The sequence below is a fragment of the Lepeophtheirus salmonis genome, chromosome 1, assembly GCF_016086655.4.
Source record: "Lepeophtheirus salmonis chromosome 1, UVic_Lsal_1.4, whole genome shotgun sequence".
Lineage (NCBI taxonomy): Eukaryota > Metazoa > Arthropoda > Copepoda > Siphonostomatoida > Caligidae > Lepeophtheirus > Lepeophtheirus salmonis.
Genome location: NC_052131.2, coordinates 53,483,792 through 53,510,632, shown reverse-complemented (window position 1 = coordinate 53,510,632; position 26,841 = coordinate 53,483,792). Strand labels below are relative to the sequence as shown.

The 26,841-nt window shown below is 31.9% G+C and overlaps 4 protein-coding genes across 5 annotated transcripts; 2 read left to right on the top strand and 2 right to left on the bottom strand.

The window, feature by feature from the left end:
• The first annotated feature begins 3,626 nt into the window (after positions 1-3,626).
• LOC121132041 (probable protein phosphatase 2C T23F11.1) lies at positions 3,627-12,360 on the top strand. Of its 2 annotated transcripts, none has more exons than XM_040727482.2 (5): positions 3,627-3,978; positions 7,182-7,390; positions 7,836-8,380; positions 8,446-8,615; positions 10,836-12,360. In XM_040727482.2, the coding sequence occupies exons 2-5, from the start codon at positions 7,222-7,224 to the stop codon at positions 11,266-11,268; spliced, it is 1,317 nt and encodes a 438-aa protein (XP_040583416.1). In that variant the 5' UTR covers positions 3,627-3,978; positions 7,182-7,221; the 3' UTR covers positions 11,269-12,360. The 2 variants fall into 2 exon arrangements, with proteins under 2 accessions (XP_040583416.1, XP_040583415.1); XM_040727481.2 differs by lacking the exon at positions 3,627-3,978 and adding an exon at positions 6,732-7,098.
• A 1,104-nt stretch (positions 12,361-13,464) lies between these two features.
• On the bottom strand, positions 13,465-18,045 carry PI31 (Proteasome inhibitor 31 kDa). Its single transcript, XM_040727480.2, has 2 exons — positions 17,326-18,045; positions 13,465-13,820 (listed from the first exon to the last, which is right to left on the bottom strand). The coding sequence occupies exon 1, from the start codon at positions 17,944-17,946 to the stop codon at positions 17,368-17,370; it is 579 nt and encodes a 192-aa protein (XP_040583414.1). The 5' UTR covers positions 17,947-18,045; the 3' UTR covers positions 13,465-13,820; positions 17,326-17,367.
• A 1,041-nt stretch (positions 18,046-19,086) lies between these two features.
• LOC121132038 (trimeric intracellular cation channel type 1B.2) lies at positions 19,087-21,692 on the top strand. Its single transcript, XM_040727477.2, has 3 exons — positions 19,087-19,377; positions 19,443-21,036; positions 21,114-21,692. The coding sequence occupies exons 2-3, from the start codon at positions 20,770-20,772 to the stop codon at positions 21,609-21,611; spliced, it is 765 nt and encodes a 254-aa protein (XP_040583411.1). The 5' UTR covers positions 19,087-19,377; positions 19,443-20,769; the 3' UTR covers positions 21,612-21,692.
• Positions 21,651-23,234, bottom strand: beg (malonyl-CoA-acyl carrier protein transacylase beg). The gene is made up of 4 exons (XM_040727478.1): positions 22,889-23,234; positions 22,466-22,824; positions 22,185-22,405; positions 21,651-22,132 (listed from the first exon to the last, which is right to left on the bottom strand). Exons 1-4 carry the CDS (start codon positions 23,125-23,127, stop codon positions 21,737-21,739), a joined length of 1,215 nt encoding a protein of 404 aa, XP_040583412.1. The 5' UTR covers positions 23,128-23,234; the 3' UTR covers positions 21,651-21,736.
• Between the last annotated feature and the right edge of the window lie 3,607 nt (positions 23,235-26,841).

Here is a 26,841-nt window from a genome sequence, read left to right as displayed (position 1 = left end):
TATTCAAGAATTTAATGTTTTTAAATAACAAACAAATAATTAAATGTGGCCAATTATCAAGAAATGTGTTGCACAATTTACTGCGCTTTTACTAGTCCGAACATTGTTCCTCCTTCCTCTGTTCGTCTCTTTCGAGAAAGCTTTGCAAACCTCTTAATCTAAACTTGGATATATTTTCTAATATTTTTTGTCTTAATATTATGACGATCGGGTAGGGATATATTTGTTATTTCTTTTTTCAATTATATCTTGCAGGATTTTTCTTATATTTTTTAAATCATTATTTTTTTTTAGCTTTAATAAAGTTACGAAATCGCTTTTTGGCTGCAATGAATATACTTTCGAAGATTTCCTTGATACAGCGGCATAAAAATTGGCCGGAATAATCATTTAGATCAAGAAGTTTTGAATACGGTCCACTATCATTAGTGTACAAAATAACAAAACTAAGACAATCCGAACAAACAGACTGATATGTCTTAATTTGGTATAAAATATAGGCTGCAATATAATATAAAACATCAGTATCTTCTTCTACCTGTGGAGTTAGTTCTTAAAGAAAAGATTCATAATCCGCTTCGTCAGATTTATTTTTTCCTTCTTCTAAATCATCTAAGAAATCGATTACATATTCGCCATCATCATATTGGTTATTGAAAAATCCCTTTTCCTTCATGAACTGACTTAATACAATTATTCTTAGATTATTTTGAGCCTCTAATGATGTTGGAGTTGGGCTCTTGTACCGAATAAGGCTGAATAAATTTTCCACAGTATCTTGAGTAAATCTCCCAGTTAAAATGAATGAAAACCCTCCATCAAGAAGTTCCTTGTGCAACTGAAGGATGGAAATTGTCGACAATAACCTTTTTTCCACATGACATTGACAAATGACTTCGATTACCTTTTTTAAAGTCTGAATAGCTTCATTATATTTGTCAAGATTTGATCACTTAAAGCCATCATCGGTGATCGAGAGGTCATGAGTTCGAACCAGGAACGAATCAGATCAATAAATTTTGCCATTAATAAGATTGGCCCATCAGACTCCTGGATTGTTGAATATCTCAGGCCCGCACTTGTTGCATGGGGGAAAAAACTCATTGCATCAGCAACATTCATTTTTGAAAAGTGGCTGGGTTTATGACACTTTCAGAAAGCTTTGAAACAATTTTTAATTCCTGAACTTTGTCTAACTCTACCAGCTTTTGAAGATGAGGAACATCATCAAGAAAATATAAATTTTCTTTCGGATTTGCTGGATGAGGGACAAAGTTGACAATTTCATATTTTCTTCCTAAATTAACTCCCCATCAGACGTTGATTTTGTCTTTTTCGTTATTTTAAACGTCAAAAACTCAAAATACCGCTTTCAAATGAAATACCTTCAGTTTTCCTGCGCAGAGTCCTCAGAGAGGGCAAAGGAAATCCTTGATTAAGAAAATATTCATACTCTGACGAACCACAAGCAAATCTGAAAAGTGAAATAAGTTCCCATGCTCTCCAGACAATAAATGAGAATTATTGGGAAAAAAGAGAGGTTAAAAATTAAGACAAAGTACTTTCATATTGTGCAGTAATAAAAATTAAAAGTACTAATGTCGGGTTAAAATTGATGTAGATCTTAGCAACAAATTGAATGAAAACTGTACAAAATACTAGATAAATAAATGTTTTTAAATCCAGTTAAACTTATATTAAATCCATTGCACCATATTTGTAACTTTGAAGGTTATCTTGAGACGACTTATTTTCCAGCAAATGATGCAATTAAACGAAGCAATTGATTGAATAAATATAGGCAACTAATTCGAGAGTCCCCGCCCCCCCCCCTCCTCACCAATGTCTTGAATTAATCTCTCTAACAATAAATAATAATAATAAAAACAGAGCCCGCCTGCTGGAGAGGTTAACACTATATACAAACTAAGACCACTGTGGGTATATCAGAGATGAGCTCACAAAGCAATTCTTGAAGAAATACACATGTATTCGGGAATCCCTGAAATCCAATCCCACAATCTGTTATTTAATTATTTTTATAATTAGGCAGAACTTTTCCCGATCCCACGTTGCCAAAATTCGAAAAAGCTGATAAAATCACCTTTAAACGACCCACCCTTAAAAACCGTCAGTTAGTTACCTTCAAATAGATTCTCAATTTTTAATTAAAAAATTTAAAAAAATTCGATTAAAAAATAAAAAAAAATCTTCGATTTTTAACGATTTCCAAAAAAAAAAAAAATTGGGAAAAAAATTTAAAAAAGTCCATAGTTTTTCCCATAAATTAAATCCTTTTGAAAAAAAATTTAAAAATCAATAGTTTTTCACAGAAAATTAACTTTTTTGGAAAAAAGTTTGAAAAGTCCATGGCTATTCACATAAAATTTAATTTTTTTGGAAAAAAATTCAAAAGTCAATTGCTATTTACATAGAATTATTCTTTTTGGAAAATAATTTCAAAAATCAATAGTTATTCAAAGAAAAATATATTTTTCTTTTGAAAAACATTGCAAAAATCAATAGTTATTCACAGAAAAATAAAAAATCATACAACCCCTTCAGCCACCCCTTTGGGACGCCCCTACTTTGACATATTATGTAATGGGCGTCATGAGCAATTCTAGCTTTCATTTTTTTTTTTTTTAGCCTTAAAAATTATCAACACTGTTTTATAATTATTTTAATAAAAAGATTTATTTTTATTTTAACAAAAAATTTGGGAGGTCTTCAGAAACTTTTTTGATGGCCTAGTTACACCACTAGTGGGCTTTATAGAGTTAAATTGTAGTTTGTTAGACTTCAGTACACAGGGCTCACAAATCTCATGTAATGAGCGGGAGACTCGCACATTTCCAATCAATTTTACGCTCTCACGCCACACATTGCCTTTCTCACGCATCATCAAGCAAGACTTCACATATCTGATTTAAAACCACCCATTCCTTTATAAAAGCCTCAAATCAAGACACAAGATGCCTTTAAGGTTTAATCTGAAGTCAACAAATATTACTTTTGTAAAAAAAATACTTAATTATATGCTTGAGAATTTGATTGAAAGAGGTTATAGATAAGATTTCACCGAACTTACATAAAAAAAAATTGAGAGCCCTGGAGAGTGTGACTTGTGTCTGAATCACAAATTTTGATTCATGACTCATAATTTAATAGATAAGATATGCATTCCAAAAATGAATTGATAAGAAAATATTATCATTAGACAGTTATTTCATTGATGAAATGAAAATATTTAAAACAATCTTTATGTTGGTATCCATCGACAATAAAATATGTCTCACACGGATAATATATACTTTAATCAAAAAGTATTTTTGATGTGAAGGGGAAACCTTTAAGCTTTCAAAGAACGTGAATTAATTCATTCATGTATAAAAGGACGCCAAATAATGGGGGGGGGGAGAATCATGCACAAACACGTGCAAAAAAAAAAAAGTCTGGATCCATGATCCCTTATTCTATGTACTAAAAGAAATTTTTCTTCCTTTTCAACATCGTTATATTTGGTCATCAACTTTTATATCATACCATATTTTATATTTATAATACCCGCCTCCTTTTTCCTTTTCTATTTATTTTTGACTTGATCTTATGAAGTATAATTGTAGGTTTGTCCCTCTGCTCCTACGTAACTACAACTTCCACTTATTTAATGCATGCAATGCCTTTAGGAGAAAAAGAACTAGGAATATCAATCTGCCATGTCTGCCTGAGGTATTTCGCCTATCGCATGTTGTACTCACTCAAGTACTACTAATACTACTACTACTACTACTATTAAGCACGAACATACATAAAATATTTCATTGTTGCAATAAACAGCTTCTTCTTCTTCTACTTAAAATAAAAAGAGAAAAAAGGAAGAAAATAAAAAAAGAGGAGGAATCAAGGAGACATCCGGCAACGTTTCATCAATTTCCCAGAATATCCTTCCGAATTTGTTATCAAGTGTCAACTTTGGTGAGATTTTAAAAGTCATAAATCCTACATGGCCCAATTCTTTTACATCTTTCCATTGTGTTTTCGCCTCGTAAATCCAGGGGATTTGTTCCTTCTTGTTGTCTAAGAGGATTAATAATAAACTCCTTAGTCCTCAATATTACTGAAATGTCAAAAATGATCCTATGAGATGATGTTGCTTCGTCCGTTTTGAAGGGAATAGATCTGGAAAGACGTGTCTGCTCTATCGAATTCAGCGCCCATTTTCTTTTCTTTTTTTAAAAAGAAAAATCAAATCTGGGGATTTGCGAATTTCTTTTATAATTATTAAAATTGTACATTATTTAATATCTACGCATCAGGAAATATCCTGAACCTGGAACAAAAATGTAATAAGTGAGGGATATATAATTATAAAAAGAGATGGGCGATTAAAGTTCTTTTCTAACCTTATATTAGGGATCATTTTTGCTGCGTATATTTTATTAAAAGATTATAAAATTGCGTCCTAAATTAAATGTAATCATAATTGGTCATTTTTCACAAAAATCAACAACTTGATTATTTAAACTAACAATCCAATGACTACTTTTTAGATATGAACTTTCCGATATTTCATTGACATATTCCAATTATTTCGGGAAAATTTCTCAAGAAATCAAAGAACCTTTATTTGATGTATGCAACCATTGTCGTAATACCTTTATTTAATGTATGTATGTAACTTTTATTTGCTTCTGATATCATGGCCTTTTAAATAGAATCATAATCAAACACAGGGGATGTCCAATCTACGGCAACTGAATGATTTTATGCAGTCCAATGTTATTTCTATTTTTTATTATGTTACAATAAATACTGTTAAGTCTAGATAAAACCTTTGTTTCAACGAAAATGTTGATCTTTTACAGAGAGCATAATCTATTTCTACTACAAATTGTATGCATATAATTTCATTGATTCAATCAGTCATTTTTCTTTGTCTTTTCTGATGCCATTTTATATAACTTTGACCTTCCCATTTTTCCCAGCGGTAGTGAAATTATGTAGCCCCATATTTGTAGATGTGCTGTAAACTAATCATAATGGGCAAAACAAGATAAGCATTTATAGCAGAAATATGTTCTATGTTAAATTATGTATTTTTCGAATGCATAGTTCTGAACTTGATTTATTTTGACTAGATATTTTTTGGAATATCTTATAACAGTTGCTTATACATATCCGGACAATTTATAGTGATGTTTAGGGGTGCAAAAATTGTTGAAATCCTCGTGAGCATCCATTAAAAAAAAAAGTAGACCTGCGAGACTTGTTGTAATTATTTATCTCTGTTTTGAAAATCTAAACGTACTAGCGAACAAGGAGTACTATATTTTTTATAATGATATATATCAGAAGCCGTCTATAAAACTTACCAACATATATACATTTTTTATTTAGACTAACGAGAATTTAGACAATTTTCACATTGATGGTAATTTTATTTCTTTGATGCGACGTTGATTCTAAAAAAAATTAAAAAAAAGGCCCCTTCTAAGAAAAAGTTGATCTTATCTGGATTCGATAGTATTTATGGTACTACTTTTGTTCGGTATGCTGCTCCGATACTGTTTGTACCGGAGTACTGACGCATTTAAAATTGATATTATAACCGATACTTGCAATCCGATAAAGTCATAAAAATATTGGATTGCCGATTACTTAATATTCAAAACTCTGAGCTAGGCCACTTTAAAAATATGTATAATGAAAAACCATTCATGAAAATTGATCCTCAAATTTCTAACCAACCCAAAATACCTAGTCCCCATTACCCTTAACAAAAATCCTTGGGACGCTTCTGATTTTTGATAGAAAAATCTTCCTCTCCTTCCTTGCTTTTGTAGGTCACATTAAATGACTCACATACGTATTCTCCCCATTCCACAAGTAGAGGATATTCATATATAACTAATCTCCTTTTTATCTCTAACAAATTATTCAACCTAATATTATATACAGCTTTTTAATCACTGTTTTGAAGCCAGAGATTAAATTTTTATTATTAAGCGGTTAATTCTGTAAATAATAATTATTATGATTACATACAAACTAGCTAGGCCCTACGGGCGGCTGCCTTATATTTGGGTTCGCTAATTTATATATAAAATACTTTTTTTTCATTGGACTGGTCTAGACCGATTTTTTCCTTTCGACCGATCTAGAACGACCTTTTTAAAAGAAACTAATTACTCCAGTCCAACAAAAATCAATGGTCTCAGACCTTTCTAGGATTTCCAGCCTGAAATTCAACACTTCTAGCTAGGCCCTATGGGCGGATGCCTTAGATAAGAATGATTTTTTCCTTTGGACCGATCTAACCCGATTTTTCCCGTCGAACTGATCTAGAATGAACTTTAATAAAGGACCAAATTGTCCAGTCCAACAGAGACCGGTCTAGAAATTCCAGACTGAAACCAATAGATACTGGGATTCGATTTTCTTTATTATTCTTATAATAAAAAAAGTATATTTATTAGCCAAAAATTTACTTATTCTCTAGAGCCCAGGGCTCTGGTCTTATAAGAATTAAACATAACCCTTCGTAAGTAACTCCGAATACTAGACAACTTTTATTTCATGTTTAAACTCTGTATGGCTAAAGTTCGCATCTCATACAAATCCCACAATTTGTATAATATTATAGAATAATTAACATCTATCAATTTACATTTGTACGACAACAAATCCTCTGTGTATCAACTTTTCAAAAAATGAAGGGAAGTCACAATAATGTTAAGAGCGGCTGGTATATCTTCCTCTTCAAGTGTTACATTTATCTATATGACAATCGCCTAGTACATTGTAGCTGTAATATATATTTATTGTTATTATTGATAAAATTATAGAGAGAAGGAAAAAAGTGATCAGTGTTTAAATTGGTGATGGCTGCTCTACTAATAGTTTATTATATTATCTCTTCATGTTCTCTTCTGTACATAAATCTATCAGTCGTATAAACTTTTAATTACAGAACTGAGTAACATCTTTCTCTATTGTTTTAATTTTAATAATGAACTCTTGGGTTGATTCTTCTGACTCTATACACGAATGTTTTACCGTGCTGTCGGATATCATAAGGATTTCCCTGTCAAAAAAGTACAATGATTTTGAAATAGGCTATTTATACTATATATATATATATGAATTATTTATTATGAAATCAATTTGTATCTTTTCAGAAAAGCTCGATTTAAAGGATTAAAAACCACATCCGGTAAAATGGGGCAAACATTGAGTGAACCCGTAACGAATAAACAGTCATCATCTGCTGAAAACGATTTCCTTAAAATGGGGTCGAGTTGCATGCAGGGATGGCGAATTTATATGGAAGACTCTCATACTCATATACTACAGTTGAACGAAGATCCAGATGCGTCATTTTTCGGAGGTATGGTGTAGTATAGGGAAATCCAACCTCATAATATAATAGGCCGCATTGTCACTTGAAATATTTAATGGGCCATAGAATCTATTAAATTTAATTTCATGAAAAATGGCTTCGTAAAACAAAGCCATTAAAAACATTCTTATTTATTACAAATTTAGGCCAAATCTAATTTTTTAAGGGCAATCTGCTTCAAAAAAGGCCGATCCGACAACCCTATTTTGAGGCGTTTGTTTTTAGAAAATAAATCCTTTAAAAATCTTTTCTATATTAGGGAAATATTTTTTCTATGTCTGAACGAATTTTGAGGATATTGTGATAATTTGCTAAAAAATATACTACTTGAAGCGAGAATGAGTAGTGGGCCTTAATGCAGGCAACGGGTTGGACATCCCTGATTTAGTAGCATTTTGTTTAGTACACCATTATGATCGTTATTTTTGTTTAGTGTATGATGGCCATGGAGGTTCTAGAATCGCAGACAGTTTATCCAAAAACTTGCACAAGTACGTTTTACGTCGACCGGAGTATGCTTCTGGAGATTATAAAACCGCAATTGAAGAAGGTTTTTTAGAGTGTGACGCTGCTATGAAGGAAGACGAATCTCTACAACAAGAAACATCTGGATCTACAGCAATTACGGCTTTAATACGCGAAAAAAAAACTATGTACGTTTCGAATGTCGGGGATTCTCGCTGTGTTGGTTTCAGGGGAGATGAAACAATAGGACTGAGTGAAGATCACAAGCCCTTTGATCCTAAAGAGCAACATCGTATTGAAAGTGCTGGTGGCTATGTGGAATTCAATAGGGTGAACGGAAATCTGGCTTTGAGCAGAGCCCTTGGAGACTTTGAGTTCAAGAAAAATGCCACTCTACCTCCTGAGAAACAAATCGTTTCCTGCTTTCCTGAAATCGTTGAAAAGGAGATTGACGATTCTTGGAATTTTGTTGTTTTGGCGTGTGATGGTATTTGGGACGTTTTGAGCAATGAAGTAATAATAACCTCATTTTAATGATACCTTGTCCATATTTCTATTCATTTTCTAAATTAATTTAGGAAGTAGTCAACTTTGTTGCGTCTAGAATTGCATTGAATCAACAACCAGAAGTGATTTGTGAAAAGTTAATGAATAGATGTTTATCCGAAGATTCTGGAATGAGCGGTTTTGGTTGTGATAATATGACAGTTATTATCGTTTGTTTTCTTCACAATAAGCCTTACTCAAGGTATTTAAATAATATCTGTTGATTTCACATAAAAACAATACTGAAAAAAAATATTTTATTTGAGATAAGAAACTTAGTTTGGCCGTAATATGTCCTCTATTAATTTATAATTCTTTCATGGTGACGAATGATTTTTTATTCATTTTAATTGCAATTTGTGGCGTATCCAAAGGATTTATCAGAATAATTTGTTGACAGAAATTGACGATAATTATTCGTCTTAGAAGACAAATGTCATCTGGATTCAATTTTCCTTTTTTTTTTTAAAGAGGCTATTTGTATAATTACTACCAAAGGGTTACTCGGCCAGGTGCATTTGCAAGGGCTGGGCTGGAGGGGCTGTACACACCTCCAGCCCAAAAAAAGAAGTAATTTCTTTTTTTTAATAGATTTAATTTTTTTTGCTAGAAATTAAATTTTTTGGATATTTTTTCAAAAGAATTCCAAAAACCAATCCCTACCCAAAATGTAATCCTGTGGACGCCCCTGCAGGTGTTGCTCGGCCCAAGAAGGGAGTCAAAAAATCACTGTAGCTATAGTCAATGTAATTTTCTTTATTTTTTAGACCCCTTTGGCGAGTGGGCGAGCGGTAGGATATTCTATAATACATAATAATTTAGTGCCTGTACTACATTATATAAAATGATTATTATTAATTTATAAAAAAAAATGTGTTATAATCTTCAAATAACATACCAACGTATATGCATGAAATAATTTGTCTCCGTGATAAGTTTATTTTTTTTCAAAAAATTGCCAAATCGAAATTTGCTAAGAAAAATGCAAAAAAAACTATTTTGCAAAAAATAAAAAAGGTAGTACATAGAAGTTATTGACATTGTTAAGAGGTACACAAATCTAAAAAGATTTTTTTTGTACTGTCGTCGAAAAAATAATTCTCGATAACTGGTTCATTTTTACAAATATTGCAAAAATTATGTAAAGAATGATTTGAATGAAAAAGTTCTATTGTAATATTATTGTTTAAAAATTGTATGTCATAATTGCATCGTTTTGTTGCATTTCTTCTTAAAAATTGAAAATTGAGGTTTGATTTTAAAAAAAAAATGAAAAAGATTGAAAAATTATTCAGAAAACGACAGATATTTCGGTTGAACTCGGTTTCTATGTGTCAAACTTATATGCAAATGAATCTCCAGACAAATTTCTACAAACTTTTATTTTATCTACAAATTCAATATTCCATTGGAAATTCTTTTTTTATTTTTTTTGCACCTGAAAAATAAAAAACGAAGCTGCAAATTTCACCGATTTCTTTTTTACCAATAACTTTTATAATTTTGAATAAATTTAGAAAACGTTTTTATTCGTATAGTTGTTTTTTGAGATGCCAGTCACTTTTTGATTTATATCTCAACTCCCTATCTACTCTCTTTGAGCCTTAAAAAACTTTTTTGATGTTTAGGTTATAAAGTAAGACTCTCTTATATGACGCCCTCCCCAAAAAACGACCAGGTTCAAAAGAGGGGTGCTAGGTAATTTTGTCTTAAACATTTTCCCTTAAAATATTTATATAAATGAGATTTATAGGTTGTTTTTATTATTTTTCGTTAAAACTGATATTCCACACGGATTTTTTTAAATCAAACTATTTAATGTGTGTTATTATAAAACACTTTAAATGGTTGTTTTCTGTGGGAAAAATGAAGGAGTCATGACCCAAAGTTTCTATGCATACACCGAAAAAATCTCAGTATGTAATGAATTCGAACCAGAGTGAAAGTATGTAATAAAATTAGTCTAATAAGAAAAAAACAATAAAATATAAACAGGGCAACGATTCGAATAGAAGAATTGCTAATCACTTATCCGTTAGTAATTATCATTAGATATGATGGATTATTTATACAAGAAATGAACAAGCATAATATGTCACAAGAGCACAATTCCATCATAATTCCAAAAAATAACTAATATTTAATGCATTTTATAGTAATACATATTACATATTTTGATTCAGAAAATTCAAAAGGAACATCAATTTCTACCAAAAATAAACAGTAACGACGTATAAACCTCATATTTATATGCTATGGCAAAATATGCATGAGGTTAAAGAGTTAATTACTGGCCACCCTAAAAGAGTCACCCATGCAAAGTTTCAGCCTCATAGGCCCAACGGTGTGAGCACCCATGAAAAACCCCAACTCTATTATATATATATACAGATAATCTACACCGGTATTTTTCTCTCCACAGACTGGTCGAACGGTGTGCTAGCTACATTTCAAAGCTTAAAGCAAAATGGAGCGAAGAGGCAATTGCAGAAGATGAGGCCGGAGAAACGAACGAAGGAGATAAACTCGTTTCTCGTCGGATAATAAGTAGTTCGGACTCTGACGATGAAGTGGAAGAAGATAAAAAAAGTAAAAAAAAGGCCGATGACAATAAAAAGCCATCCAAAGAGGAAGATGACGAAGCCTTTTCCTCATCGCCGATCACCTCTCAAGACGAAGAAGGCGAAACAAAAGAAAATACCCCGATTGAAGATAGTTTTAAAAACCTAACCATAAGCTCAAGTGATGAGTCAAGCAGTAGTAACAATTGCTCTCAGGCAAATGAACCCTCAACTCCTACGACATTGTCGGATGAAACTCCTGCAGCCTCTGCTACAAATACCGCCGATAATTAAGGGAGGAATATACATTGTTGCTACCGCTTTAATCTCATTAATATTTGTAGAACATTCAGACCATCTTGATTAGAACTTAGTAAGCTGTAAGAGTAATTAATTGAGAACTGTTGGGGAGCGTGAGGGTTAAGGGGTAGACGTCAAATCCCCTTCTCCTCCTTTATTCGCCACCCTTTTCTTAAATTAATTTAAAAAAATTATAATTAATTCAGTGCCACTTATATTATCAATGTATCTTATAAAAAAGAAAAGAAGTAATTAATTTACTGCACGTTTTGACGAATTGAACATTTGAATTTTTTATTTATTATACTCTATATATATGCAAGTCATCTTCAGTTATTACTACTACTCAAAAAAACCCCAAACTTCTCATCATCTCCTCACACGGTTCATTAATATTTGGATGATGACGCGGCGTTCATTAAGTCGTCGAATAAATAAATACATATATTTTTCTATAAATATTACGACAGCAGGAGGGAGGACATCTCTTGAATTATTTCTATAGCTTTCATGTGTATTCATATATATATATATTATATCTTTTTAAAAATCAAAATTTTTGTTAATTGTATGATAATGTCGTGTCAGGAACAACAACGATGCGTGCAGAAAGAGACATCAAGGATCACCAAACTCACTCTTAAAGCATTCGGAGTACACGCCACCACAAACAACTCCAAGCAAACGCCGATAAATCAAAAATTATGAGGACTGAATATTAGATTGCTTTAAACAAAATATATAATTATTATTCAAAAAATGTCAACAAAAAAAAAACCTACAAAAAATATTATCCTACAGCTCATAAACGGATCTCTTAATTTATAAACTTATTTTTATACTATTACATACACTTCTTACTTACATCCTGTTCTTCCTTTGTAGTAACACAAAAGATTTAAAAAAAAACAATTATATTATATACATATATAGAAATGACATGTTCAAAAAAAATCAATTTGAATTTTCCCGGTTTTCTCTCTCTCACACACACTTTTTATTTTATGAGGAACAGTACGTACGCATTTGATGAATACTTTAATTAATAATATCAATAATAATACGAATAATTAATCAATTATATTATTTGTACTCGTGTGTTTTTTTTCTTCCTTTCCTTATAGTCACCACCAGTGGCGTCGTTTGCCTCTTGTTTGGGGGGCCTCAAAAGTAAAAGAATACTCTCTCTCTCACCCAATTTTGTTTTAAATCATACATTTAAGTTCTGTACGAGTTGCAACTTGTATGAGCTCATTGTTCCAGTTGCAATTTAATTGCCTTTAAATGCATTATGGAATTACAGCATTGGTTATTCAGGGTCGTAAAAAAAAAAAGAATTTCTGGTTTTACTAGATTTTATTTTGGTCAGGGTGAAAGAAGTTTGGGCGAAAATAAAGGCTTGTACGATTTTGTTTCATAAATAAAGAGTAATTCCGGCAAATTATGAAGCATATTTGAAATATTAAATCTAAAAAATTTAATTTTTTGTGAATAGCTACGGATTTTTGAAATGTTTTTCTAAAAAAATTAATTTTCCGTCAAAAGCTATGGATTCTTTAAACACTTTTCCAACAAAAAATTCAAAAACCCACAGTTGTTCTTAAAGAATTGAACTTTTTTTAGGTGGGTCTTCAGCCACCTCCTGCAGACACTCCTGAATTTGGCTAAGCCCTTCCCCAAATGATGAAAGCTCGCTACACCCCTCCTTACCACCAACCACCTATTGGGGCAGGCAATGTGTGTGTAATTAGTTTATAAAAATGTGATGAGGCCTTGCAAAATTAGCGGTCTATTATTGCTCACAAAATATTTCGTTAGAAATGAATGATATTCTCTTTGAATAACAACAGCAATATCTTATTATTATCATAATTAAATTTATAGTGGTAAATGACTTAATTAGCTTCTTTTTTTCAAATGTATAAAATTACGTGACATTACAGGGGCGTCCACAGAATTGGTTGGTTTTTGGAATATTTTTGAAAAATTTGAAAGATCCATAGTTATTGATAGAAAATTTAACTTTTTGAAAAAAAAAATCAAATATTGAACTTTTTAGTAAAAAGGCTAAGTTCCTGTATTTATTCTTTTTTTTTTTTTTTTTGGGGGGGAGGGGGCTACATCCTTTGCAGCCCACACCCTGCGGACGTCCCTGCTTAAAATTACTCTACAATTATAATATGAACATACTTAATAACAATAAATTTATTTATTTATAATGAAGTATTCATATATTCATTAATTATATTAACAGAATAATGGAAAAATAAAACATTTTTAATATTCAAATATTATTTGTAATTAGTTGTTCATTCATCAACTCCAACTTCCATTAAAACATGTCTCTCGAATGTGGGAAACCTCCGCCTCCTCTACCTCTCATACCAGGGAAGGGAGGGTCAAAGTTTGGTAGATCAGGATTTCGTCTTCTTCCTATACCAGCACCTCCAAATGGGTCCATTAACATACCCCCGTCATCACGAGAAAAAGGCTCTAAATCTCCATGTCCGAAAGAAGGGGGATCAATGATATCTGGGTATGGACGTCTACAAAAAAGAATAGAATTAATGACACAACTCATTAATAAGTTTTATATGTGGGTTCAGTGATCAGATTTTTATAAGATGGAAGGTATCTTATACAATCCCAAGGGTGCAGTGCCACCCCTTTAAACTGACATAACGAATAAGAAAGAGGTTTTGATTTAATTTTTATAGGTGTATAGGTATAGGTCAACTAAAATATTCCTAAATAAGTATTAACAGATTAGTCGTCCTAATAAGAATTCTAGATTCGTATCTCACTCATATTTCATTTTTAGCTTGATTAAAGATCCTAACAAAAAGTAAATTTGTGTCATATTCATTAATTTTGGAGATTATTAAGAGGCACAATAATAGTCCGAATAGACCATATCATTTTTTACGAAGATATACTTCACTCTAAACTAAACTTGCATTCATTTCACTTGTAAATGGTGGATCTAATTACTAAAAGTCATAAAATGAAAAACCAAATCTGGACTGAACAGAGTATTTACTTAATTAAGACGTATCATAATACTGTCAATTAAGAAGATAGATATTAAGAAAATATTCCTATATGCAGTTTAAACATATTATCGTAATAAAACCCCCGTGATGATTACTAAGAACTCGAGCGTATATATCACTTTCACACAAGTTTCTTTTAACAATAGACATAGAACATTATATTTTTAGTTTATGGTATTATGATATTTAAGGGTGATTGAGTATATAACCTAATTAAATTTGCAAAAAAAACAACATAATCAAGAATTTGGGTCAATAAGAGGTAATTGAAATAATTTGTTGGTGCTATTTTCATAGTAAATTAAAGGAGTTTCAAATCTGCGATGACTTTGCACACACAATATTCAAACTAAAAAAACAATTGGCCTTCACATCGATTAGAATATGTCTTTTTCGCTTTCAGGACAATGTACCAAAATACATTTGGCCAAAAAATACGAAATAAATTTGATCATGATTCATAGAGCAATACTAATAAATGATTCCTCTTCATGTTGCTCCGAGACTTTGTACGAACAAACGTTTTCTTGAATTGAAAAATAATTAATTGAGATGATGAAAATGCTTCAAGTGCTTATATAAATGTATGAAATCTTTCAGCAATTCTCATCTCAGGAGCGACTTTTTCATAAAATAAACATTATAAGATACTTACTTTTTTATTAGATATATAATAAGAACTTTTATAAAATACTTTTATTTCCTAATAGTATACAAATAGTGATTGAAATAGAAGAAGTATATGAAATGATTAATCAAATATCTTAAAATGTTTACTATATGAAAAAGTCGTTTAAATGATGTTGTCAAGAAAAGAAGTGTGGCGGAAATGAGATTTGCTCAAATGACCGACCATGAAAAATATATAAATGAAGATGGGCTAATGAGCTTAAGTCCATTCAAACAAGTGACTAAAAAAATATTCACATATTTAGTGATGCTCAACGAATAATAATAAATCAATCAATGTTGATATACTAAAAGATCATATTTTGATTTCCAAAAAAGGGGACGTTTAGCTTAGGGAGGGGTATTAATATTTGGAATTTAATAAACTTAAAAATAAAGTGTCATTGATCTTCTTTTTTTTTTGAAAATACATTTTGTCTCTCGTGAATTTAAAATCAAATTTATATTTAAGTGGACTTTTAATATGTGCCATTTGTCTTACATAAAACCGGACATCTACACAAGCAAAATGCTTTTGGTAAATTGTTCACCTACGGCTTCAAAAAAGATAATTATCATTCCGTGTTTGGACTCAGTGGCACAAATTTCACAGTAGAGACCTTGTAAATTTTAGCATCTCTACGTAAGGCATATTTAATTAATAAAAAGAAATTAACTCTTGGTTAGGGAAATTCAGATTCAAATCTTCTTTCGATTAGGCGCCTCCATTAAAATATAGTTTGGCGCCCCTTGGAGACTAATTTGAAATTTTTAAAAGGATGATTTCATTAAGTTTATAATTATTTTTCTAATATGGAATATTTTATAGGACAACAAAAGTTGTAGAGGCGCCTAACTTTAGCCGTTCTATTATACGCTCATCGCAAGAGTGAGGGGCATGAATTCCCTGTTACTCCACCACTCCTTATTCTTATCTATTTATAAAGCAAAGTTAGTCTGTTTGTTTGATTACCTGGCATATAATACTGGAAACCTGTAAGCAAAGGCTCAAGCGAGCCCGTTACAAATGAGGTAGAAGAATTGAGAAATTACAGCAATGACATAACATAACTTGAAAAAGCCGTTTGTCATAATTTTATAGAGAAAAAATAATTTATTAGATTTAAATAGTCAGACATATACCTATATAAAAAATACTATGAAAATAAAAACTTCCGATATCACAGGCCTCTTTTTTTAGGTACAGATATACATTCGACTATTTGAATCTAATTAATGGGTGTTTTTTTAAACAAAGAAAAGAGGACAACATTTATATTTACACTAGGAGAGAGCTACCCAATATTGCCCGGGCTAAGGAGGGAGCGGGAAATCACATACGCCATTGTTAATGTTATTACTTCTTAACGTTTAAAGCCCTTGGTTGCGGGCGAGTATTATAATTTTTAAAGTTTTATAAGCTTCAAATAACATGCATGAAAAAATTTGTCTAGATGAGAAGTACATTTTATATTTTTGTAAAAAAATTGCCAAATCAAATTTCCCGAAGAAAATTGAAGAAAACTGTTTTACAAAAAAAAAAAAAAGTACTAAAAAACATTTATTGGTATTATAAAGAGAAACACAAATCTATCAATATTTTTTTAGTTGCAAAAACAAAAAGTTAAGGAGAATAATGTCGTTCAAAAATTAACTTTCGATAACTGTTTCATTTTTTCAAATATTGCAAAAATTATGTAATAAAATGTTCCAGAAATTGAAAATATTATTTTGTACCGTTGAAATATAATGTTATTTGTAGAAAATGCATAGTTTTGTAGCATTTCTTCTTAAAAATTTTCAAATGGCGTTTGATGACAAAAAGAGAAAAAATTGAAAAATTATTCAGAAAAGGATAAATATTTTAGTTAAACATCATCTTTTATTTGTCAAATTTCCAGATGAATTACTACAAACTTTTTCTCTCCAACAAATGCAATATTCTATTGAAAATTCATTGTTTTTTCCCAACTGAAAAAAACAAACAAAAACGAAAGTGCAATTTTCACCGATTTCTTATTTTGCCCATAACTTTTTTGATTTTGAATAAATTTAGAAAGCGTTCTTATTCGTATATTTGTTTTTTGAGACGCCAGTCACTTTTTAATTTATAACTCAACCCTTTATCTAGTCTCTTTGAGCTTTAAAAAACAGTGGAGGTGTTTTGGGTATAGAAAAAACCTCCCTCCCCCCTCCCAATCGGCAACCCCGTCTTAGCTTGACCCAGAGACCACAGACAAACTCTATTATTAGAGCAGGTGAATTGATGCCTTACAAGTCCGAGCAGACCCACTAGACTCATGAAATAAGAAAAGTTAATTGAAATAACCTTGGAATACGTGGTGGAACATGAATAGGATGAACAATGGGTCTAGAAAAGCCCCCGTTCTTCATCTCCAACCCCTTTATCCACTTTGGAAGAGGCGGCTGTTGCTTTAGGCTCTTTGGGAAATAGAACATCAACGATTTCCTTTTGAATCTTTGAAATCAAGTCCTTTTGCCCAAGAAAAATCTCAGACACATCATTTGTTACACTATTAAAAGAGTCTGAAATGATTTTATTGGGATCGAATTTAAGAGTGATGACTTTTTCGTCCGAGATCCGAATGAGATTGAGTACAATTGTCTCTTCATCCAACTCTGTCATCTTTAAGAGATATTTAGAGGCTTTTTCATCTCCAATCCCTCGATATTTCACAGACACTCCTCCGCAATTCTCCGACTTCCCCTTAAAGAACGCCTCTTGTCGAAGGATCTCAGATGGAGGATATTCGTTGGAGGAGGAAGAGACGGAAAACACTTCTCCCGTGCCCACACAACGAAGTCGCCCCTCCGTCAATAGCTTCCAATGAACCAAACATGTTAATGCATCCGCCTTACGTGTAAAATATTGGGAATGGGCAAAGATGATTAGTTCCAGGCCAAAGGAGGACTCTCCTTCATCACTCATTTTCAATTTGTAATTAGTATTGCACTTAGAATTTTCAAGTTCAAACACTAGACTGTTTTTATCATATAAAAAAGAGTTGAGAGAAAAAATAAAGAATTGGGAGTTCCATGGATCTGATTGGTCAGTCAGACGTCATGTCATTTTAAGTCACACAACCTCTCTATCCATATAACTTCAATCAGTGATATTCTGAAGAGGAGAATCATATACTAAACCAAGCTAAAACCTAAGAAAAAAAAATGCATTTTTAATGATCAATAATTATCTAATGTCAATTATGATCAAATTATATAGCTACTATTATCTACCATGCTCTCCTTATTACATGTATATTATGGCTACATATATTCTTAGTAAAATCCTACACGTATATAAAATTGAAGGGTTTCCTAAAGTAAGTATTACAAATAATTGTGTTATATAGTTATTTAAATTGCTCAATTTACCCTTTTATAACTATATATCACCTTCAATTTAGCTTATACTGATATGGATATTTATAGCAGGTTGCGAGATTTTTCTATTGCTCTTCCAGGAAGAGTTTAAAATTTTTGTATTATCACTATTATTTTATTTTAAACCACGCAACCTCTTCCTTCGATTTTGTAAAATCCATGAGTTATATTATTATGAGTGGAGAATAACATGATAAATCACGCAACCTGTACAAAAAAATACATCTTTTGAAGATGAATTTTGAACAATTATATGGCTACTATTGTTTTTGTCTTTATTTGATGCCATACTATGGTAGCATAAGGTGATAAATCAACCTTTCTACTTTTTGCAAAAAATGATTTCAAATCCCTGGGAAATTTTGAGCTTTTTTGTATAATTAAAGCTTCAAAATGCCTTACTTCAAATGCTCAAAAAAACAATTATTGTGTTGATTAGTGTATTTGATGAATTAAGCTTATTATAATCAAACATCAACTTCGAATTCGTGTCTATATAAGATTACACTTTAAATAGCCTCACTTTCAAATTGAAATATTCCTCCATATACTGATATTTCTATAACAAAACCGCTTTAACTTTCAAGTCATCAAAAATCATTTCTCCCAGGTTGCGTGATTTTTATTTTATTGTCGTAATAATAATAATAACTAAAAAATCAAATCACGAATGGCGTAATATTATATAGAATCACAGAACCTCCTTTTATAACAACGAACACATAAATAATCTGTAATTTCATAGGGCTATTGATTCGACGGATCAATTTAGTTGATTTAATGAGTAAAGTTGCCGCATCTTTTAACCAAAATGACACAATCCGTAGAGTCTATGACAGATTTCGATGATGTTGAAGTGGCAGAAGAAGAACTTCACGCTGAGGATATTCTTAGCCGCTGTGTTGGTGTTTTAAACAACGTACCTCAAAAGGATCTCCTTTGTGCCTCCTTCCCGATATGTGATCTCTGTGGCAAAGTAATTATTAAATTGTCTCTTTTTGTTAGTTAATAGTTAAATAAATTATTTTATTTTTCTTCCAGGACTTTAGTAATGAACGAAATTTGAGCAATCATAAAAAAAGAAATCCACGAAGGTCTTCGCGGATCCTTCACTTGTGGGGACTGTGGACAAGTCTTTTCACGAGTGAGGAGTCTTGAGCGACATCAAAATCGTTTTCATTTAAAAGACTCGCCTGTCTGTAGAATTTGTCATAAAAGAGTTGTTAACTTCGGACTTCACTACAGAAAGTTTCATTGTAAATCTAAATCTACTCAAGTACGGAAAAAGGACATTATTCTACTTCAGAAATAATTAGTAATATTAAAGTCTTTCATTCTGAGTATTATTAGCTTTAATTTTTGTATACTTTTTCAATTAAAAAAAATTGACTGTGCGTTCATTTTTCTCTCAAATATGGGTAATTCCATAAAAAACTTAATAAAAAGGAAGAGAATTTTATACCCAATGTCACAGATTCGGATCAAATCATAACCAACGTTAGATATATATCTAATTAGCTTGATTTCATTTGATGCAGAGAAGGCAAGAGTTCTGAACATCTGAAATTCAAGGCGGACTTTCTGCCTGCCTTGTAACTATTTCCGATTTTACAAAAACTTTACTCTGTTTATTACAATCAGTTAAATATTGGCTTCATTATATTAATATATATTGTCTGGAAATCATGTATTGAGTCGAAACGTGAATATTATCTTCAGACTCCTCTTTTTAAAATACTAATAAAAAAGTCTTTGGGAATTAAAATTTGTTATTGATGCCATTGGAAAGAACCGATCATTATCTATTGAATATTGTACATAAAAAAAATTTAAAAAAATCAACGTGGTAATTTTGTTTAAATAAATATATGCCTTATAAATTCATTCAAATCCGTGACACGGGAATAATTAATTTTTATAAATATTAGTCGCATAGTCATTATTTGACCTCAATTGACTTAAAATACAAATAAGGTGTTCAATATCATCTTTTTATTTTTACGTACAGTGATTTATAGTAGATAAACTTTGATGATCTCATAATATTTTCTTATCCATTTTATATGCGATTACAATTACTTGAAATCTCAATAGAATGATTATCTTTTAACAAATATTCATTTATATTTTGTAATATTAAGAATAAATCGTATTTAAAAACAAAAGTAACACCCTAATTGTTTTATCCCTAAAATTGGTCCTAATAATAAAAAAAAATTTTAAAATGTCACAAGATTCGATTTGGCTTGTCTCCAGTTAAGGAAAAGAATGACTTCAGAAAGCAAAAGTGACTACTGAGCTAATTTATATATTATATAATTGTCAAAAACAAGGTGCGAAGAAAGGGACTTGTTTCAATACTACAAAAATGGAGTTCGTGGCGGATCTTCTCTACGATTTACCCAAAAATTATAGTCATGTCTTTGATCTTGTTCACTTTATTCTTTGTATACAAGGGGAACGAAATGATATGTCAGAAGAGGACTTCAAAAACATACCAAGGAAGCATCCATTCAGTCTTTGGTTATCATCTATGATGGTCTGCTTTGCAGGAGGAATACTTTTAGGGCCTATTGCTGGAGAAGCAGCCTTGGATGCAATGGAAGATGGATCAAAAATAATCATGGCATCCATGGTAACTGTTTAATAATTAGATCTCTTATTTGTGTTGGATTGTCTATATAAAATCATAATTATCTAATATTTCAATAGATTTGGTACCTTGTCTTTTATGTTGAGCCTGCATATGAGCTTAGCAAGAAATTTGGTGTTAAAGTTCCTCTTTATGTAATAAAAGGATTATACTATCCCAAGAAAATATTAGGAGGAATCCGTTTTGCCAAGAAGGAGTTTAAAAGAAACATTTTTGCTCTAATTTTGATTCCAGTAGTCAAAGGGAACGGATCTGGCTTTATGAAACCATTTGCTCGACTAGTTAGAATGTCAGGGAAAGTCTCTGAGGGAATTGAGACCCTAAATCCCTCTACTACAACTAAGTACGTTCTCCTTGCAACAATTGCCAATATTGTTTTCCCCGGAGATTTGGCGTATATTGGCTCAGTTGGTCTTATGATTGCCATGAAGGTAGGCCCCTTATTTGGATTAAATGTAGCTAAACCCTACGAGATTGCAAATGAAAAAGTTTTCCCAAAGTTATTCGGAGGGGAAGAGGTTGTTGAAATCACAGAGGAAAAAGAGAAAGATGAATAATAATGTAATTAATTAATTCTTTGTTTTAATACAATAGTCTCAATGAAAAAAATATTTATTAATAAAAAAATTCTTAAATAATTTAATAATACTTCAATAAGTAAATTCAAAAATGTGACAAACCATTAAACCGAAACATTTGATGCTTTCCTAGCGATTTTTCCGTTGATTTTACGTAATATGTATGAAAGAGACTTACCAGGTCCGCACTCAATGACACTGGGGATATGTTCGGGATTTGTGTATTTATACATGGAGTTGATTGTTTGCTCCCATTTAACAGGAGAAATTATTTGCTTCGGCAATTTTTTGCGAATGTCATTTGGACTTGAGTATATTTGCCCATCTATATTTGCAAATACGGGTATTTTAGGCACATGGATTTGAGTCTGAGCTAATTGTTCTTTAAATAGAGGTAAAGCGTCCTGCATTAAAGTAGTATGAAAAGCTCCTGAAACTGGAATTCTTTTGGTTTTGCGTATTTTAAAGTCTTCTTTGTTGGCATCGATAAAGTCTAAGGCCTGTAATTAATGATTTGATTAAATAAAAGAACAATATATAATGTTATATTACCTTTTTATGGCCTGCTATAACTTTGGACTGGGAATACAGATAGTTGGCAATGGTCACAACTGGCTTTTTTATATCGTGCTTTTCTTTCAACCATTTCTGGGCAACTTTGAGCGCAAGTCCAACTTCATTATTTGCCCCATAAAATACCGTCATCATCCCACTCTCCTCTATTTCTGAGCATCTCTGCATTTCTTCTGCTCGAACTTTGACTAGACGAACGCCTAATCAAAAGTATTATCATCATAAATAGTTTGTTAATTACAAAATAGAGCTGACCTTACCGTCCTCAAAAGAAATGGCTCCACTAAAAACAAGGGCAGCTAGTTCTCCAACACTGAATCCAGCAGTGGAAATACAATTTCTAACAGAGTCTGGAGAGGTGGAATATAAATACTCTACAGACGCAAGAGAAGAAACAAACGTGGCTGGCTGACAATGAACTGTTTTATCGAGCTCTTCCTGAGAAGCCTCAAGACACAGTTTTTTTAAATCATAGTTCAATAAGTGAGAGGCTCTATCAAAAAGAGAGCCGATAATGGGAACTTCCTTTTCTTTGTCAAAAAGGATTGATCCCATACCAGGATACTGCATTCCTTGACCAGGAAAAAGTATAGAGGAGTTATGACTGTGATCCTCTTCACTAGTAAGAAGGAATAAAATGATATAATTAATTATAGGCTAATTATTATAACACGCCTCCTTACTATGGCTTACGACTCTTGCTTTCATCTATGGAATTATCTTTCCTTCCAGAGTCGACATATGTATTTGACAAAAAAGGCTCCTGATTTTCAGAGAATATCCGTTCATCTGGCGAAGAGGCTCCTCGAAGTAGCTCTTTGACTGAATCTCCCTCACCACCAAAGGAGGAACTATGTGGAGTAGATAATCTCTGTACCCTTTGTATAAAGGGTAGTCCCTTCCGAACTATTTTGAACAACATGAGACGTACAAGTGCGACTTTCCGTCTAAGTGGATAGCGTATAGGACAAAAGTAAAAACATGCTGTGAATAACGTAATGAAAGGTTTGTTATGACAAGCCTTGTGAAATTAATGTTCCGGGAATTTTACTTTAAAACCTAATGCACACAACCTCTATTTCGAAATGAAATAATCAGACGGTTAGGTTGGTCATTTCACTACGGCCTATATGATGTTTTTATGGGGCCCACTGATATTTTCATTCCATGTACTATTTATTCTGTATAATAGTTTCATTAACTTTGATAAGCTATGATGAAAAAAGGGAAAAAAACTTCCTGTATACCAGATATCTTTAAACTAGGAGGAAGGGACCATTATTTAATTATTTTACTAAATAAAAGTTTTTGAATCATCTTTTTGAGGTCATTTTGGTAGTTACTTAAAATTTTAGGGAGTCATGTTCCCCCCCCCCATTATTACAGCGACCATAATAGACTATCATATTTGATTTGTATATTTTCAGAGGGGCAGATATAATTTTCAAACTCGGAGCCATTCCGAATTATTCTTTTCTGGACGGCAAAGAAATTTAATCTATACTAAACATTCGGAGAATTAAATGGGCGGTTGAATATAAAAATATGATCTCTATATAAGTTTTTTGAAAAGTTGGAACTGCCGGGATTAATGAAACATTAAAAATGTAAAATATGCTCCATTGAATATCACATCAAAAAGAAAAATACGTCCACATTATGGAGGCATGCCAAGAAAGAAGATACGAAGGAACTGAAAAGATCTAAGGAAAAATCGAGTCAACCTATGCTGAAAGATCTTTTAAACAGTAATTAGTATATATTGGATTACCTTTGTTGTATATATTCTCATATATTCACCTGAAAGCCCATAGGCTGGCCCGAAACTCGACACTTCGTTGCCGATCTACCTTTAGTTCCCACCAAAATACATTTAATCTCTAAGTTTCTTGGTTTCAATCCGGGCCGATTTTACTATGAGCAGGGTTTGAGGCACAGATAAATGTGTTTTTCTTTATAAAGAAAATAAAATAATTCTGAATCTTTTTAGAAAATACTTTTTTTTTTTTTCAAACGCCCTTTTTTAACAAAAATATTTTTTGATGATGGTTTTATATTAACAAGATACTTCGAGCTTTTATGCGAGTTGAACTAAGGATACAGAAATGACCCGGGAGCCATTAACGATACATTGACAGACCTACGAATTTCATATGTGGTATATTAACAAGTAGATAAGTCCACATCCTTCTAGAGTTATTCATAGAGGATATCCTCGAATAGATTTTTTGCCTGAAGCTAATAAGATTGTGAACGTGGGATGCACCATGCTATATCCAAATCTTGCTATTCTTCCGGATATCATAAAAAATTGTCCTTGGAGTTCAGTCCATTCAAATTTCTAGACATCTTCAAATCCGAATTAACCATTATTTTTTCACTTAAGGTTCTTATCACTTGGATGAAATATCAAATATATACTTGAGAGGTTATCATGAGTTAAGAACAAGGAGTAATATTTGTCACCTTTATCAATGCAACAATTTACGACTATAAGGATACATTTATTCCCTAAATATGCTGAAACAAGGAAGGATGTTAGCTTAGGAAACTTCTTGGTCTTCTTAGGAACGCTCTTTTGGTCTTCAACTACGGACAAATATCATAATTTAGCAAACTATTTATAGTAAATATTTATCTTACTGATTCATTCTTCAGATTACCAGTTCCATAAAAACGGACAAGGCTTTTCATTCATAATGATGATAGCTTTGGTAAATACTAAAAAATATTCAAGTAGCCATAACAAAAAATATCAAATTTCATATTTTTAGTAATATATAAATAAACTACTTTTATAGATTAAGAAAAAGGAAAAACGGATGTTGCATGGTCTCTTAGTTCATTTTTTATCATTCATTAATGGATCGTCTCTGAAGTAAACATTATTGCCTATCTTTGGTATAAAATAGTTTTAAAAATGCGTAATAAAATAAATATATATTAAAAAATTTTTAATAACAATATTTTTACTACATTAATGCTATTTTAAATGTAGAGGGGGCTCCTCTTTATAGAAGTAATTCATTTTCTACCTCCAAGAAACCTGCAGCTGATAATAATATAGATCTTATTTCAGTAGTACCATATATCTCGCTCTCGCCTTCTCCTGGCGCTCTTTTTTACCTTACAAACATTTCAGCTCAGACACTGATGCACATACATGTAAATCCGGTGTGTTTTTTTTAGCTGGCCGTTAATTTGTAATTGGTAGTATAAAGAACGAATTTTATTTTCATTAACAGCTGTCATTATTATTATTTGATTCCTGAGTAGTGAAAATCCTTTTCTAAATATATTCAAAACCTGATTGTGTGCTCATAAAAGACGGAGCGCAACCCTGAGGATTTGTTGTGGAGTTATAATTGTAGGTCCTTGTTGGACTCCGAGTAGAATTGGGGATTACAATTGGAGTAATTCTAGCAAATGTCCTATTTTATATTCTTTTTTCCTTCCTCTCTTGTCACAGCTGATTATAGCTGATGTTATGAAACGTAATGAACATTATTCTTTCTCCCCTCCAAAACATTCTTTAAATTATTAGGGTTACCATGTTGATTTTCGGTTTCTCTTTTTTTTTAAATACCCATTCCACACTGGATTTTCACCTTTGTTAATTATATTTAAGTTCATATTTATTTATTTTATTATGCAATTTACACAAAAGATAGGGGATTATTCTTCTTTTAGAGGAGGGAGATGTTAATTCCCCTACGACCGATTAAATAATGGACAAAAAAAAAAACACAAATGAGCACCTTTTTTTCTTTTCTAATCGGTATACTATATTTTTTCTATACAAACATCCCCTCTTTACTGATGAATAAAACATGTCCTGGCGTTATATAAAAATAAAAGACACGGAAAATGAACGTGGAAATCACGACAGTTTGCAGAATGTTTAGGAGGAAAGTACCTTAGTCGTCATGACGTTTTATTAGACTAGCTGCAAGCACCAGTGAGATTAAGGAAATAAGAACAAGTCCCAATCTTTATATATAAAGGACATACCAAGTAGTCGATTAAAATCTGAACTCTTTGAATTTCAACAAGATATAATTTATTAATTAACTATAGAATTTCAACAAAATTAATAACATAAATAAATTTGTGTCTGAGCTCTCTTAATCATTAATGTAGTCGCCCGAAGCGGCAATGATGGCTTCTAGGCGGCAGCAGAAGGTCTGGCACTCGCTACAGGTTATGGTGTCCCATTGCTATCTGATAGTGGCATTGAGGGCCTCGTCGTCTGAAAAAATGACAAACACTTCAGGCCTTCCACTAGACACACACCCATAAGGTATAGACGAGGGGGAGGGGGGTTGGCTTCAGGGCTGTGGGGGCCAAAAGTGTCAAAAAAGAGTCTTGTAACGGAGGGTATGGGTTTCTTTAATTGCATGGTCCCTCATGGACTTGAGGGGATTAGCATGAGTATTTTTGTTTAACTCATGGGGATTCAGTTTGACATTTTGAAAGAGATTTTCTTCCTCTCCAACGTTTCAGACGTGCTGACGGGATGGACGGTGGTCCTGAAGACGAGCAGCGTCAAGGTCTGCACAAATGGAAATTCATCGATCAAGTTCAAGTGTGATTTTCTCGACTTGTACGTAAGGTAGAGAGCTTAATTTTATTTGTG

Coding starts and splice junctions, on each gene's coding strand:
- PI31 (XM_040727480.2), bottom strand. CDS start 17,946: ATGAGTGATGAAGGAGAGTCCTCCTTTGGCCTGGAACTAATCATCTTT.
- LOC121132038 (XM_040727477.2), top strand. CDS start 20,770: ATGGAGTTCGTGGCGGATCTTCTCTACGATTTACCCAAAAATTATAGT. Junction 21,037..21,113: donor AAATAATCATGGCATCCATG/GTAACTGTTTAA, acceptor ATATTTCAATAG/ATTTGGTACCTTGTCTTTTA.
- beg (XM_040727478.1), bottom strand. CDS start 23,127: ATGTTGTTCAAAATAGTTCGGAAGGGACTACCCTTTATACAAAGGGTA. Junction 22,406..22,465: donor AGCCATTTCTTTTGAGGACG/GTAAGGTCAGCT, acceptor ACTTTTGATTAG/GCGTTCGTCTAGTCAAAGTT. Junction 22,133..22,184: donor TTATAGCAGGCCATAAAAAG/GTAATATAACAT, acceptor CATTAATTACAG/GCCTTAGACTTTATCGATGC.
- LOC121132041 (XM_040727481.2), top strand. CDS start 7,013: ATGAACTCTTGGGTTGATTCTTCTGACTCTATACACGAATGTTTTACC. Junction 7,099..7,181: donor AGGATTTCCCTGTCAAAAAA/GTACAATGATTT, acceptor GTATCTTTTCAG/AAAAGCTCGATTTAAAGGAT. Junction 8,381..8,445: donor GGGACGTTTTGAGCAATGAA/GTAATAATAACC, acceptor AAATTAATTTAG/GAAGTAGTCAACTTTGTTGC.